Consider the following 15,352-nt stretch of genomic DNA (forward strand, 5'->3'; position numbering starts at 1 on the left):
GGATAAGAGCATGCTGTCTTATTTTCTTAGTGACTAATGCTGAACAGTTTAGCCAGTACAGGCCTGGGAGAGTGTGTTCCAAGTGGAAATGAATGGTGCAGGCAAACTTAAGTGTTTCATCTTTTTATTAGATCACTTGGTCATGCTAGAGAGCCAACCCAGTTTGAACAGGGATGGTGCAGCTGTGTCCTCCTCCTCTGTTGCAAGCTGTCTGAACAAGGAACCGGGGCGGAATGTTTCCTCTTCTGCTCTTATGACTGAAGGAGGTGGAACCTGTGTGTTTTTTAAAAGAGAATCAGTGACTGCTATACTGCCTCTTACATTGATTCCACACACAGCCAGTGGTTAGCAGCTGCAGGGAGGCACAGTAAGGTAAGAGAATCAAGAACTGTATAACTGAGTAGGTACTAAGTCCAACCTGAACCCCTGCCTCTCCAGCTACATATACAGGATTACTCAGCCTAAAAAGCCTTGTCTACACTAGATTTCTAGTACTAGAGAGGGGTTTCTAGGTTCTGGTATCAGAGCTTCCCCCTGTGCAACTTTTTAAACTAGATCAGTATGCTGTTAACTACTTAAGACTTGTAAGAATCACTTAATGTGATTGTTTTTACTGACTAGCCCAGGAAAGGGGCTTACTCTATTTTCTCCTGTGCTTTAAAAATGATAAAATGCAACTGTCCCTATACCTAGACAATAGTTTTTGATTAAGTACTCTACACAATCTTACATGATTCATTAGATGGTGGGATCTGAGAAAAGGCAGAGAGCGCATATCTGCTAGTAATTCAGAAAAGGGGCTTTCTATTAAACTATATATACACACATCACTGCAGCTACAACTAGTAAACACACAGGCAGGTATGGAAGAAATGTCACTGTTTCTAAACTATACTAGATAATTTTTCTAACATTGAATTGTTTTGAAACAAGTGTGCTCTTTAGAACAATTAAAGCCAAGAAGTTCTCCCACTGAATTACATGAAGAACTTGAATTAGCAGATTGTGATAGGTTGGCCCCCATTTAGGTAAATGTCTCTACTCTTAAATAGAGAAGTGGATCTTTATTAAATGAAATCAGTCAGGACTGCCCTACTGCACCATAGTGGGGTATGGGTTCAGTGATGACTTGGAGGGATGAGTGCGTTTAGGAATACCACTTCCTGAAGCAGCTAGGTCTTCCTTGGCTCTCCCAGTCCTCCACACAGGAGCCCTGCCTAAACAGACATTTAAATGATGGGGAATGAGTATCTGTGTACAATTTAGGTTAATATAAAATTTAATACAGAGCAACTGGACAATACTAAATGCCATTGTAGGTGAAGCAAGCCACTCAGAATGCACACAAGCTTAAATACCCAAGCAAGATTTCTTCAGGAGTACGGGTCACCATCATACTGGAAGGAAGTTTATAAAATAGTTAGCATCCTTTAACAGCTTAACATTCCTTGCTACTTCCCTTAAATACAGATGAAGAAGCAAAATTTTAAGTCATCACTGCATAAACTTACATGGTCTGTCAGCTGGGGGCTAGAGGTCTGGAATTCTGTGCTTCCGGACTTGCTTTTGGCCTTTAGCAAATCGCTTAAGGAAAATGAGCTAATCAGGTTTCCTGTTGGCTTTTTTTTTAAAGGGGTGGGGGAGGGTATGATTACTTGCAAAACTAATGTGAGGATTAGGATTTGTACAGTATTTTTAAAAGCAACCCTGCTTGGGACTGTTTGAAAAGTACTTGTCTCTTACTAGGGGCTGCTGACTTAAATATTTACTCAACCCGTTCTCCCTTCTTAAGCACCCCGAACCAAGTTCTTGCTTTTTTTTTTTTAAGTCTCCTCAGCAAGCCTGGAACCCTTATTTACAATGCTGCTTCCCTGCTCTGGTAACACAGTAGGGATATGTGGTAAGATTAGGATGGTTTATAACAAAGTCACCAACCTGAGTCTGATTTTCTGGGTTTTTAACAGCAGATTTAGTCTTTCGAGAGCTTGACATACTAAGCGGTAGAAGTCCAAATCTTAGAGAGAAATAAGGAAATGTATTCAGTCATACCATTCAGTTCAAGACACTTGCTTTCTAAAAAGTGATATCTGCATCACTGAGCAACTTACCTTATTTGACTAGATGCTAATGGCAAGATATTGTAAGGCTCCTGGGAGCTCAAATTATTGCTTCTATTGGTATACTGATTCTCCGCCCCAGTGAGTAGGCCAAACAGGACCTAGAAGACAGGAAATAAGTGTCATTTTGTTTTTCAGGTGGCTGAGGATTCTGTAACCCAAACTGCTCAAGTAACAAGAAGCCTGTGCCTGTATACAGGTTTCAGAATAGCAGCCGTGTTAGTCTGTATTCGCAAAAAGAAAAGGAGTACTAGTGGCACCTTAGAGACTAACATTTATTTGAGCATAAGCTTTCGTGAGCTACAGATGAAGTGAGCTGTAGCTCACGAAAGCTTATGCTCAAATAAATGTTAGTCTCTAAGGTGCCACTAGTACTCCTTTTCTTTTTGCCTGTATACAGAAGCTCTCAAATACACACAGAATTGTCTTTAAGGCTGAATCCTTTCCCCAAAATGTTAATTTTTCCATTTCAAGGCAGCTGACTTGTCTCCCCTCACTCTCTTAAACTTGTTTCCTTTCATCAGAGCTTCTCTAACTTACAGAGGTGCAGTGGTGCTTCTAGGTGGTATTTTCACTAAGAACAGCCATACTGGGTCAGACCAAAGGTCCATCGAGCCCAGTATCCTGTCTTCCGACAGTTGCCAGTGCCAGGTGCCCCAAAGGGAATGAACAGAACAAGGAATCAAGGGATCCATCCCTTGTCACCTATTCCCAGCTTCTAGCAAAAGGAGAGCTGCTTCTGTCTGTGTAGGTACTCCATCTTCCCTAGAGGCAGTAGCCAGGGTGATGGGAGAAGACCTCCTGTGAAAAATAGCACTAACTACATCGCTCAACACCCCTGAGTGATGTAGTTATACTGACAAATTCCTAGTGTAGACCATGCCTCAGCTAACTGCCTGCTACTATGGTAGTAGAATCTGGGGCTGACTATGTGGCAGTTTGTATTTCACAGATTCTAATGACTCTCCCTTTTGGTTACAGAAGGAAGAGAGCTGAGTGAGTGTGTATCTATCATGCTATAGAGAACTCGCTCAGCAAGCTATGCCTAGCTCCAGCTGGCTTTAAATATCCCATCTGCAATGTTGAGTGCAGGCCAATAGTTAGCTGCAGTTGAACTGCATAATGTGAGGAAATGATCAGCTTGCTTGATAACTCTGCAGTAGAATAAAGCAGTAAACAGGTTTTGCAACATTTACTTCTATTGCAGGGAATTCCTTTCCCCTGAACTTACAGAGGTTCGTTGCACCAGGCGGTTAAGGCTGCTATTCAAATGTGGAGTAAAAACATCCAAGTCAAACGGATCAATGTTGGCTTCTAAGAAGTCTGTCACCTTCTCAATCCTGCAACGAGACCAAAAAGATGCCATTACAGATCTTCATATTAAATAAAAGTAGATTACAAGGTGGACAGATGCTTATGATGGGGCAAGTGGAAATTGGTATTGCAGTGGTCCCTCATGAAACTGAGCTGCTCCCCTCTCAGCTGACCTCTGTCTGAGTACAAGTAGGAGGCACACATCAGAGGAGCAGCAGTTTTCAGTTTCACAAGGCTTCTGCAGACTTGTGACAGAGGAAAAACTTCCATTCAATAAGCCTCTACCTGCAGCAGGGAAGAGGTGAAAGTACTTTAATGTAATTTTGAAGGCTTTTCTGTTCCTATTTACAGAACACTCTTAGCCCTGGTCTACACTAGGACTTTAGGTCGAATTTAACAGCGTTAAATCGATGTAAACCTGCACCCGTCCACACAATGAAGCCCTTTTTTTCGACTTAAAGGGCTTTTAAAATCAACTTCCTTACTCCACCCCTGACAAGTGGATTAGCACTTAAATTGGCCTTGCCGAGTCGAATTTGGGGGTACTGTGGACACAATTTGACGATATTGGCCTCCGGGAGCTATCCCAGAGTGCTCCATTGTGACTGCTCTGGACAGCGCTCTCAACTCAGATGCACTGGCCAGGTAGACAGGAAAAGAACCGCGAACTTTTGCATCTCATTTCCGGAGACTGCGGGAACTGTGGGATAGCTACCCACAGTACGACACTCCGGAAGTTGACTCTTACCTCGGTACTGTGGAAGCACTCTGCCGAGTTAATGCACTTAGAGCATTTTCTGTGGGGACACACACTCGAATATATAAAACCGATTTCTAAAAAACCAACTTCTATAAATTCGACCTAATTTCGTAGTGTAGACATACCCTTAGAGTGGAAGCCAAGTGTCTGAGTGGGATTTGTGCTCCCTATTCTTCTGCTTCACAAACCTGTTGCTAAACAGGTGTGATTTCTAAAAGTAAGGTTCTTCAAGACTAGTTCCATGACCAGGCAGAAGAGTTCTCTGGAGGCATCAGTTAGTGATACCAGGTCTACCCCCATTGAGGAGACTGGTTGGCCTGGCTCAGCTCCAATACTCCACCCTCATCCCACTCTGAGATTTTTAGACTATGCTTAAGAATTGGTGAAAAGATGATGGGTAGTGGCAGACATACCAATGTCCCATATGCTGCCCTGTAGGGCTTCTAGCTTTCCCTGAAGAACTTCTCTGTAGGTGGCTTCTGTCATAGAGCAAGGCTGAATGAGCCACTTTCTGTTTAGACTGCCTTTAAGTTGTGATTGTGTGCGAGGAAGTAGGATGTCAGAACTGGACTGAGAACTTGCTTCAGACCCTGAACAGCCTCTCTGATGCTTGGCTTAGAACACTGGCAGTACACTGTACCTGGAGTCCTGCTTGCTCCTGCTGGTTTTTGCTTCCTCACTCTTAGCTGTTAGGACTATATTCAAATAACGCAGATCATAGAGCAACTGCAACGCCCTGTTCTGAGTCATTGGGAACGTGCGTTCTTTCTGTAAGGAAGGCAGAAGGGTATGTTTCAACATTCTCTTTATAATAATGGTTTCCAAATGTTTTTTTCAAGACAGAACAAACAAAATACTCAGAACAATCAGCAGCAGGCTTAAGTCCAACAGTTCAGTTAGCTATCCTATGCCACATCCACTCTTGTCACATCCTCTTTGTATGTTGACTCATATTGTATGCTCCTCAGGGCAGACATGGTCTCATTTGTGAAGTGCCATGAATGTCTTAGCCCTAACCGTTCCAAAGGCTTCTGGACATATTAGCAAAGCCACATTGAAAAGAAATGACCAAACCAGTCACGCCAAGTAGCTCCCGAAGCAGAAGAAAAGACTTAAGTATGTTCTGACACGTGTATTGGACAAAGAAAGCATTCACTTCAGTTTCTAAGAAATGGAATATGCAGAAGATCTGTCTAGTCTATTACTGAAGTAACACCATAGCTCTCCTGGAACTGCAGCCATCTCTCTTAGCATCATGCTAATGGAAAAGTAGGGCCTTAACAAAGCTCTTTCCCTTTCAGAGGCCTTTGCTGGCCATGCAAGCAGACAGGTGGAAGAACTAGAGCATTGTCACGGGAGCATGCAAGCGGCTACTTCCCTTTCCTGCACAGGCTCTCAAGGGCTTACAGCACTTTACAGTCTCAAAACCCATGAAAGGAAGGCTTGGATGATAACTGCAGCACTGGAGTGTAGAGATTTTGCATTAAGCTGGATCCCAGTCCCAGGTTATGTCCCATAAAACAAGCTTAAATTTCTGGGGGCTTCTCAGGGATGAATTTTTGGGGTTCCCTGATCAGTAGGAAAGATTGACTATAATTGTGACTGCACTTGCAGATTCCCTTTCAGTACAACCAAAAATCCAGGGTGTAGAACAAAATCCTAGCTGAATACCTTCTCCTGCTTCTCTTCAACAAGCTTCTCATAGCCAGCCAGCACTTCCGCCAGGCAGGTCTTCAGCAGCAGCTGCAAGGTACGCTTTGGTAGAGCGTGACCTCCAACCCGATTGACTTCTTGACACAAGCTGAAGAGGAGGCACTGAACATACCAGGATGGCTGTTGGGGGGAAAAAACACACACAGGACACCAGTAAAAGCGGATATGTTCCTGACCTTTCTGTATGGGTTGTTGGCATTATCAAGGTGAATGAGAGAGGTTATGTGAATTCTGGGTTTCTCCTGGTATCTTCTCCTTCCTCATCACCAACCTTGGTCTCTTGCCTTCTCCCCTCACAGAAGGCTGCCTCAATGCTAACATCCTGTCCTACCTCCTTACTCTTACTGACTCCGTACATACCCTTTCCCTCTCATCATCCTCTGGATCTTTCCCCTCATGAAGCATGTCCTGGTCTCCACTATCTTCAGAACCATCTGTTAGCCCCATCTGCCTTTCCAGCTATCATCCCTTCCACTCGAAAATCAGGAAATATGTAGTCTACAACCAAAGTACTGATTTTCCCTCCTCTAGGTCTGTTATCTTCCTTCCAGATGGGCTTCTAACTTTTTTCCACTCTACTGAAACTGGTTTCATTTTGGTCTTCAGTTACCTCTTCCTGGCCAAACCTCTGGGCTTCTATTCTATCCTCATCCTAGAGCTGCAGCTCAACCCCTCCTTCCTGACATCTTATCCTCAGCAGGGTTTTGAGATACTATCTTTTCTCCTCTGTGTTTTTTGGTGGGGCCAGCTCTTCCCCTGGCTTTGGTGGGGGTTCCCCAGGGCTTTCTCTTTGCTCTTTCCATTAGTTTTAGCCATCGTCTGTGTTGCTGATAACTCACAAATCTCTTTCTATCACTGGCCTGTCTCCTATCCAATCCCACATTTCAATTGTCTGATGTCCTCATAGGCATCAAGACGTTAAATACATTAAAGGTTATAAGGTGCTCAGATAAGTACTTGTCTGGCTTCCATCACTGTATTAAGACAGATCTTAAACTGAATATAGACAAAAACTGAACTTGTCTTCCCACTTTTCCTATCACGGTTCACAACACCATCCTCCTAGTCACTCAGGCTTACAATCTGAGGGGTATGTTTTTACTCCTCCTTTTCCCTTACCCCACACTTACAAGACATTCCAAATCTGGATGCTACTTCCTTCATTCTGTCCTTTGCTTTCCGCCACCCAACCACGTCTCTTGTTCAGGCCTCATTATAGCCTGCCTTGCTGCCTGCAGTATCTTCCCTCTTCACCCTAATGTCTCTCTCACACATCCACTCCCTTCAGTCTGTATAAAATGCTGCTGCTAAACTCCTCTTTCTTGCCTGTCTGACATGTAACTCCTCCCTTTCTTCAGTCCCTCAGTTGGCTTCCCAGCCAATATCTGCTGCTTGTCACCACCTTCAAAAGTCTACATAGCTTTGTCTCTTCTCAACTTTCCTACCCCTGCTGCTCCACTATTGCTGCCCAATCTCATCCACTTGTTTGTCAGATTTATACAATCACCACCTTGCCTTCTTTCCTACAGCTCATCCTTGTCCACCTTTGAGTTTGTCTTAAAGGCAGTGCAGCAGAAGTGAGTTTAAGGAATCTTATTGATTTGTACATTATAAGCTGCCTCTTTTAATTCCCCTTTCCCTGACTATCTCTACAGCGGGAGCATCTCAGGGCAGGGACTGTTCTCCTTAAGCATTACCCAGCACACAATGAAAAGTACTGCAAATAATTAGGAATAAAGCCAAAAAGTTGGGCTACAGGTGATGTAGTGACAGTGTTATACAAACACCAGCCATTCTGGGTACAGCACCAAGTCAGCAACATGGACTTTAGGGACCGCTTTTAGTGAGAGGGGGAATGTTGGCCAGGGGATGGCTGGGGCTTATCCCTCACAGCGTATTTACATTCACATTCTCCTATAGGACAGACCTGAAGAAGAGCTCTGTGGAAGTGCAAAAGTCTCTAACCAACAGAAGTTGGTTCAATAAAAGCTCCCTCTCTCTCCTATCTTGAGACAGAGAGCTACAACACTGCATGCGTATTCTTTGGCAGAAGTCCTAAGATCTTCAAGTTGCCCCCTAGGACTTGGATATGTGACCGTGAGTGCAGGAAGATTTCATAAGATAGGAGTGAATTCAGTGAAACCTCCTAGAGTGAAATGCAGGTTTACTGACTATTTTACAAGCAGCTTTTGGCCTCCTGAAAGATTATTTCCCTCCATTCACACAGAGGACATTGCTCACACCTGTACAGGGAGTCGGATCTTTGACGTTATGCTGCTTCCTGTTTCTGTCTCCTCCTGAATTTCAATTTCATCCCAGTTGGTGGCTGTAGCTAAGATAGAGCCAGCTGCATCTAGCAGCAAAGTTTTGGTGAAACTGTGAACCAGGACCTAGAAGGGAAAAATACAAATATTCAGTAACAGGCCAATGCAGGTACTGGGGTCAGGCAGTCTATTTATGGCTCCCTTGTGTTTTTCACTTAGTGAATCTGCTGAGGAGACTGAGGTGGGCAAAGTATTTTCCATTTGTCTTTAAGAGCGTCACACCAAGGGGATCTGGCACCTCAGAGTGTGACTATTTCAGAGCCATAGCTCAGCCACAGTCATTGGAAACTGATTAGGTACCCTAATTCTAGTAGTAGCAGTGTTCTAATGAATGGAAAGTCTCTGAAGAACTAGAACGACAAGCACAGTGGTGGCTGTGGGCAGCTGTGAAAGAGAAACTTAAGTAGGAAAGGAGTGCGCCCAAAGAAAACTGGCTACTTACTTTTACAACAGTTGAGCTCCAAATCTGATATGCAAACAGGCTCTGTTGCAGGAGTTGTTCTTTCACTTCCTGCCACTTGGCCTGCATGGGATTCACCTCCTGGACTTTCCCTTTCCCCAGCTTTTTAAAAGACCGGGTCTCCCTCATTACATTCTCTGTGCTGCCTGATTTACCCAGAATGCACTGCTTCAGGTGAGGACACAGTTCACCTAGTGACTGACAAAGTCTAGCCATGAAGAGGACGGTATTAAGTTTGGCATCGTTCAGAGCGTCTGTGTCTCCTTTCAGCTTGTCCTCAGCACTCTGCAGCTCTTCTCTAACACAGCCCAAGACATACTGAATGCAGGTAATGCAGTGATCACGGAGCAGCTCTTCTACGGTGCCAGCATCAGCATATCTATCAAAAGCAGAGTTCCTGGACTGCACGCCCAATATCTCTTTGGGTGTGGAAGAGTCAGAGGGCAGGTAGGACAGAAGGTCATCCAGTTTGGCCTTCAGTTTGGTATCCAAGGCAGAACAGAAGCTCTGCACGCAGGGAGTGAGAGCCTGGGCCTTCATAGACAGGCCACTCTTTGCAAATTGGCTGCGGTTTGCCACGTTGACCCAGGCAGCATCAGAAGGCATGTCGCTGGGGCTCTCTGACCACAGAAACAAAACCATGTTGTGTTCAAATTGGATGTGCTTGCTGGGGGTGGAGGTACTGGACTTGACTTCAAGCTCCTGTAGAGCTAAGATAAGAAGCTGTTTCGAACTGCTGGAGATGGAGTCAAATCCTTCCTTCGTCAGGGTCTGGAAAAGAGAACTTTCCCTTCTCAGGTCTCAGTGGCTGCCACATCACCCATTTTAAGAGTGCCTCTATGGCTGCTGAAAGGTACTGTGGGCGGCCCTGGAGAGTGAAGACCTCTCTCCCCAGACAGTACCGCAAGGGGAGCAGCTGTGCAAGCTTCCCCATGCAGCACCAGCCTTCCCCTCCCCCGCCACACTGTTCCCTCTAAGCTGTGCATGTGTGCGTACACACAGATCCTAAACCCTGCACACACGGTGAAGCACCGCGCGCACAAAAATTTACACAGAAGAAATTTTTTGCGCACATGGCCTGTCAAAAAATTAGAGGGAACATTGTCCCCCACCCAGCTAACGTATGCCCCTCATGACCTGTTCTCTGCTGAGACTGCCAGGCTAGGGAAGCAGACAGCACTTAAACATTGCCAAAGTCAGCCTGGTTAAGCCCCGACAGCATCTCACCTGTAACCTGTCCAAGAAAAGCTGACGCAGCAAGTCCTCCCAGAAGGAGATGGGCTTGTCCAAGAGTCGATGACACACTGTGTCCCAGTTCTGGCTCATGGACTCACCAGTGAGCAGCTCCCACACAGCGTCACGGATGCCAGCTAGGCCTTTCAGGCTCTTCACGTAGCCCAGCAGAGTGATAAGCCCAGATTTGATATCTTCATTACACCTGAAAGCAATATTCACTTCAGTCCCATTCCCTCATATCACAGCTCCAGGCAATGCAGCAGAGAACTTTTACTTTACTGTTCTAGGCTGGACTACAAAGGGATTCTTATTGCTTTGTGAAAGGATCCAGCAAGGAGACCCGTGGCAGGACTGAAAATGACCTAGGAAGTTTACCTGCCACCTCACAGTGATCCAGCCACTTGCATTCCTGGCCATGTTGACCCACATGTTGCGTCATCCCCAGGAACTACTAGACGCACATCATGCTCCCCTACAGGGTCCCAGCCCATGTATCTCAGCGCCCTGGACCACAGGCAAGGGGCACTGTACCAGGGGTGGGCAAAGACCATCATCTTACTCTGTAACAACTCCCCGCTAGCCAACCTAGCACATATGGGCCCCTGACGGAGGTGCTCTTTGGAGGATAAAATGGGGCAGCCGGGCAGGGAGAAGTTTGGGGGTAAGAATTCCTCTCAACCAAAGAAGGCTTCAAACTTCAGTCTGACTGCAGCTAAGAGCTACCGTTTGCTTACACTTTCATGCATTTCATAGGTAGAGGGCAGAGTCACATGGGGCTGACTGAGCCACTACATAAGGAAAGGGAGGCCTGACTGTTACTCTCCTCTTAGCAAGGCATGCTGGGAAAGGGGAGGAGCCTGGGACCTTTATAATGTAGGCTCTGCCAGCTCTCTTGCATGGTGCTCAGGAGGACAGCAGGAAGAAAAGAGATGCTAGAATGAGAACAACCCCAGGAAGGAAAAACCGAAGAGTATAGGTAAGCACTTAGAGGCATTTTTCTATTTGGATAAGAGTTTGGGGGACTTTATTTTCGGTAATACTGCAGGGACGCTAGACACAGATCACTCAGCGTTGCAGGGAAGTGCTCTGGTTATAATCTGCTGCCTTACTGATGTATTGAACAACCTGGCTTTCGAGAAAGCATTTAGTCTGTATAATCCCTTATCTCAGCATCTCTGTGGCAGACACGGGCGTCCTGATACGCTTCTATGGGGATAACAGGCAGGTGAGTAGACTTGGCTCCATTTTACGACCCCCCAGCCAAGGATTGCTGTTGAGCTGCTTAGGTGCTGCAGAAGCACTCTATGCTGCTAGACAGATCTAGTGGTGTCTGATGGCGCCTCACTCCCTTTCACTAGAGGAGGAATACAGTGACAGAACAAGTACTGTCCTAATCCATCCCTTAGAAGAAGCTCCCTCTATACACTCACATGTTAATCCACTTCTGAAGAGTCTCTCTCAGGTAGTCCTGGCTGATTGGATGTGCCAGGGTTCGGAGGGTTGGCTGGAACTCTACAATGGACAGTGGTAGATATTTGAACCAGCTGCTCAGCTGCATCTCCTCTTTCAAAACTTTGATGCCTTTACCTAGAAGAATTGTGCCGCATGAGTGGGGTGGGTTCAATGGGGTCTTGACTAAGCCCTAGTTGTATGAGGAACACGCACAAATGACCATGAGATAGTGAAACCAATCCCAAGTCTCATTGCCTGAGCAAGCTACTCACCTGCTGGATCCTGGCCTGTTGTGGTCTCCAGCATTGAGAAGAGCAAGCTGCAGGGCAGGGTTGGATCTGAGGGCACCCCTTCAGGCAGAGTGTAAAACAGGACATGAGCCTGGTACAAGGTGGTGGTTAGCAACTCCATCAACGAACACACCTGAGCTTTTATTCCCGCACCTAAAAAGAAAAATTTCTTAATAGAGGCAGCAGCCCTAACCTTCCTCATTAAAGCAGTCCCATAATAAGAACAATGCTGGTCAGAAAGGACAAACATTTTTCCAGGCCAGATGTGTATTTACAGTGAAGATACCAGCTGTTTCTATAGATAATGGAGATGGGCAGAGCATGGAGTAACTTATAGATACAGCAAAGCAGAGTTATTGTGATGGATCAGTTAGCTACACAAGTACCTCTGAACCAATCACCCCCATCTTGTGATAAAGGAGTCTCCTGCAAGCTATCCTGTTTGGCCACTACTGTTTTTAAAGGACCAAGGGAAATAATTAGCTGTGTGTTAACCCTGATTCAATGCAACAAAGTTCCCATGGAGGCTACAAAATAGGACAAACTCCATTCCACTCAGTTTCTGCTCTTTCCTTGAGATGGGAAAGAGACCTTAGAGCTTCCTTTAACATCAGTTCAGGAGCGAAGCCAGTTGTACTGACCGTGATGTGGCTGGTTCAGAAGCTGCTGAACAGCTGACTTCCTGGCCAGCAGGAAGTCTGTCAGGGCTTGGCGTGGAGAGCTGTCCTCCAAAAGCATGATGGAGCATAAGGCCTCTGCCACTGCTTGGTCAGAAACGGCCTGGCATTTTAGCAGCGATTTGCTTTCATGCAGTATGGTGGATCTAATAAGGAAACAAGTCAGATGCAGTCACCAGGTGTTGAACAGGGTTGCCAGCTTTCTAACTGCTGACAACCAGACCCCCGAGGCCCTGTCTCCTGCTCGCACCTCTCCACAGATACCCCGTCGTCACTCGCTGCTCTCCCTGTCCCCCGAAGCTGGATCCTCTCCACGTCCCTCCCTCCACCGCCAGCTGCGCTCTCTTTACTCTGGGGCTGCAGCCTGATGCGGCGCCTGCCTGCCCATGAGATGCAAGTAGGAGGTGGCCCTGGCGGAGCAAGAGACTAAATCGAACATATGGGAAACCAAAGCTTCCTTTCATATCCATGGGTGGAATCAACAGGAGTCACCTACGAGGCACCTAGGGCAGCCGATCGTCTGGCCCAGTCCTGGAACCTGACCGCATCAACACTTCCTACCCCAGTGGCTGTAAAGTATAAGGTGGAACAGTGTAATCTTAAAAGGGTGGTTTAAATTCCATGATCCTGCCAGCTTAGTAAACTAACACTGCTTACATTCTTACTCTAGTACACAGCATTTTGAACCTTTCAAAGTAATAACCCTCCACCAGGAAACTCCCAAAGGTGTCCAAGCTAATTCAGCCATCCAATTGGAATGGACTGTCCTGCATACAAAGGGTTCATGTTGACATCTTGAGCTGCTCAGGGGATGGAAACGCTTGTCTGCTAGGGGGAAGACAACAGCTCACTTTATGCAATCCCTTCAAGAGTGATGCCTGACAAGCATAGAGGGAGCTATGTTGAGCCCTTGACTTAATAGAGAGAAAGTAGGGGAGGGAAAAAAAATATTCTCCACCACCACCACACTTCTTCCCATGAGGAAGGAGAGATCTAGAACAGGGCACTGGGAGTCAAACTCCTGGGTTCTACTGTCAGTTCTGCCAGCGTCAGTCAGTATGATGTTGGGTAAACTGCTTCACCTCTGTCTCTCAGCTTTTGTGGCTGTGGAACAATAATCCCTACTTCCCCTAGGAAAAAGAGGATAGGAGGTTTTGTTTGTATCGGGCCTTCAGGTAGGTTTAAAATATTACGGCAGTGCAATGCTCTGACAGCATTTGCAAACTGGCTCTGGCAGGGCTGCAACCACCACCACGCTGCTTACCTAAAGTGGCTAGCTGCTGCCACTTGTCGTACAAGGATGGGGAAGCGTGCAAGGATGGGACTGTAACGGGAGCTGGAGGAATCCAGCTGCAGGAGGCTGTGGAGATGGCAGCAGAGCAGGTAGAGATGAGTGGCACGTAAGCACTGAGAGGCCTCCATGGCACTCCAGATCTTCTCGGGAATCTCCAGCAGCAGCTTGATCTGCGCTGCGGTGCCATAGAACTTCTCCTGCGAGTGCAGCGTAGTCTGGGCACAAAAGGAGAGGCTGTGACTGTGGGTACCATCACGCTTCCAAGGGAACAACAATGGTCACCCGCCGTAATTCTGCTAACTTCAGAAGCTACCCGAGCTTTGTCCCTGTACGCTTCCGTGCCGTGACCGCTAACAGGCGAAAGCTGGACAGAACGCAGTCCTGCAACCCAGGCTTTGGGTAAACTGACGACGCGCGCCCCCCCCGCAGCCATGCCCAGCTCAGGGGCTCGTCTCCCAGGATGTCCTATCCACCCTGGCAGGAAGGAAAAGGCCGAGACGGTGCGGGGGCCACCAGGCGGGAGTGGCGCTGCGATGCAGCAGGGTCTCACAAGGACGACTCTGGACAAGGAGGACGGGGGCTGTGGGGCAGGGGCACCTCCCAGCCCTCGCGGGGCTCCAGCAGTGACGCTAGGGTGGGGCCCGCACCTGCGGCCTGGCTAGAGGCTGGGGGCCTGTCCTGGGCCAAGGCTGCACTGACCGTGGCTTGTTGCGGGGGCCCCCTCGCTCACCCGGGGGGGGAGGGGCCCCGTAGGCCCCGCCCCCTCGCTCACCCGGGGGGGAGGGGCCCCGCAGGCCCCGCCCCCTCGCTCACCTGGGCCCCCCGGGCGCCCCGCGGCCCCGGCGCCCCGCGCTGCAGGCCCCGCACCGCCCCCAGCAGGTGCTCGGCGCTGAGGCGCATCTCGGCGATGGTGTCGGCCGCCTCGATGAGGTCCCGGTAGCGCTCCCCCACCATCTGCCGCAGCTCCTCCCGCTTCTGCTCGATGCCCGCCCGCAGCCGCCGCTCCACCTCGCGCAGCTCGGCCGTCGTGTGCGCCTCGAAGAGCGCCGCCGCCGCCTCCGGGCCCCGCGGCAGCCCGGGCCCCCCCGCCGCCGCCGCCATCTTGGGCGCGACCCTGGGCGGCCACCGTCCGTCCCGCGAAGCGGGGGAGCGTCCCTTTACCCGTGACGTGTCCGACGGGTGCCGCCGCCAGCTGCGGGAGGGGCAGCGACACTTCCGGGCACTGGGGGCATCGCTCGGCGCCATCTTTGTGAGGGCTCGCGGGACTTCCGGTTATTGCTCGTCTGCCTCAGGGGCCGCCATCTTTGTGAGGGGCAAGGGCAACCTCCCCATTGAGCCCCGCCCCCTTCCATAAGGTCCCCACAGGCCATAGGTGATTCCCCCTATAGAGCTCCCCCTCCCCCCAACCCCTTCGTTAGGGGCACCCTCACTTCCCCTTCCCCCCATCCCTTTCCCTAGGGCTCCCTCACATCACCATCCCTTTCCATGGGGTGCTCACCTCCCCAGCCCCATTGCCTTCCCACAGAGCCTTTCCTGCCAGAGCAAGGGGCGGGATCAGCTGTCCTGGCCCCCTCAGAGAGGCTGATGTTATCCTGTCCCGTCCCCCTGGGCCGCTGTGGGGGTGCTTCCCGGGCCCCGGGGTGGAGCAAGTCACAGAGAGATTTTAAACCTGGAAGACCGCCTCCGATTTCCTGTTCATACCAGAGATGCCCCCA

General features: G+C 48.5%; 1 protein-coding gene across 1 annotated transcript; it reads right to left on the reverse strand.

Moving 5' to 3' along the window:
* Positions 1-107: 107 nt before the first annotated feature.
* COG1 (component of oligomeric golgi complex 1) lies at positions 108-14,897 on the reverse strand. Its single transcript, XM_084647050.1, has 14 exons — positions 14,451-14,897; positions 13,608-13,852; positions 12,308-12,489; positions 11,649-11,819; positions 11,355-11,511; positions 9,916-10,126; positions 8,671-9,459; positions 8,148-8,294; positions 5,863-6,024; positions 4,832-4,959; positions 3,349-3,457; positions 2,109-2,218; positions 1,936-2,014; positions 108-273 (listed from the first exon to the last, which is right to left on the reverse strand). The coding sequence occupies exons 1-14, from the start codon at positions 14,880-14,882 to the stop codon at positions 133-135; spliced, it is 3,063 nt and encodes a 1,020-aa protein (XP_084503176.1). The 5' UTR covers positions 14,883-14,897; the 3' UTR covers positions 108-132.
* Between the last annotated feature and the right edge of the window lie 455 nt (positions 14,898-15,352).

Source organism: Lepidochelys olivacea (assembly GCF_965140295.1).
Source record: "Lepidochelys olivacea isolate rLepOli2 genome assembly, chromosome: 14".
Taxonomy (NCBI): domain Eukaryota; kingdom Metazoa; phylum Chordata; order Testudines; family Cheloniidae; genus Lepidochelys; species Lepidochelys olivacea.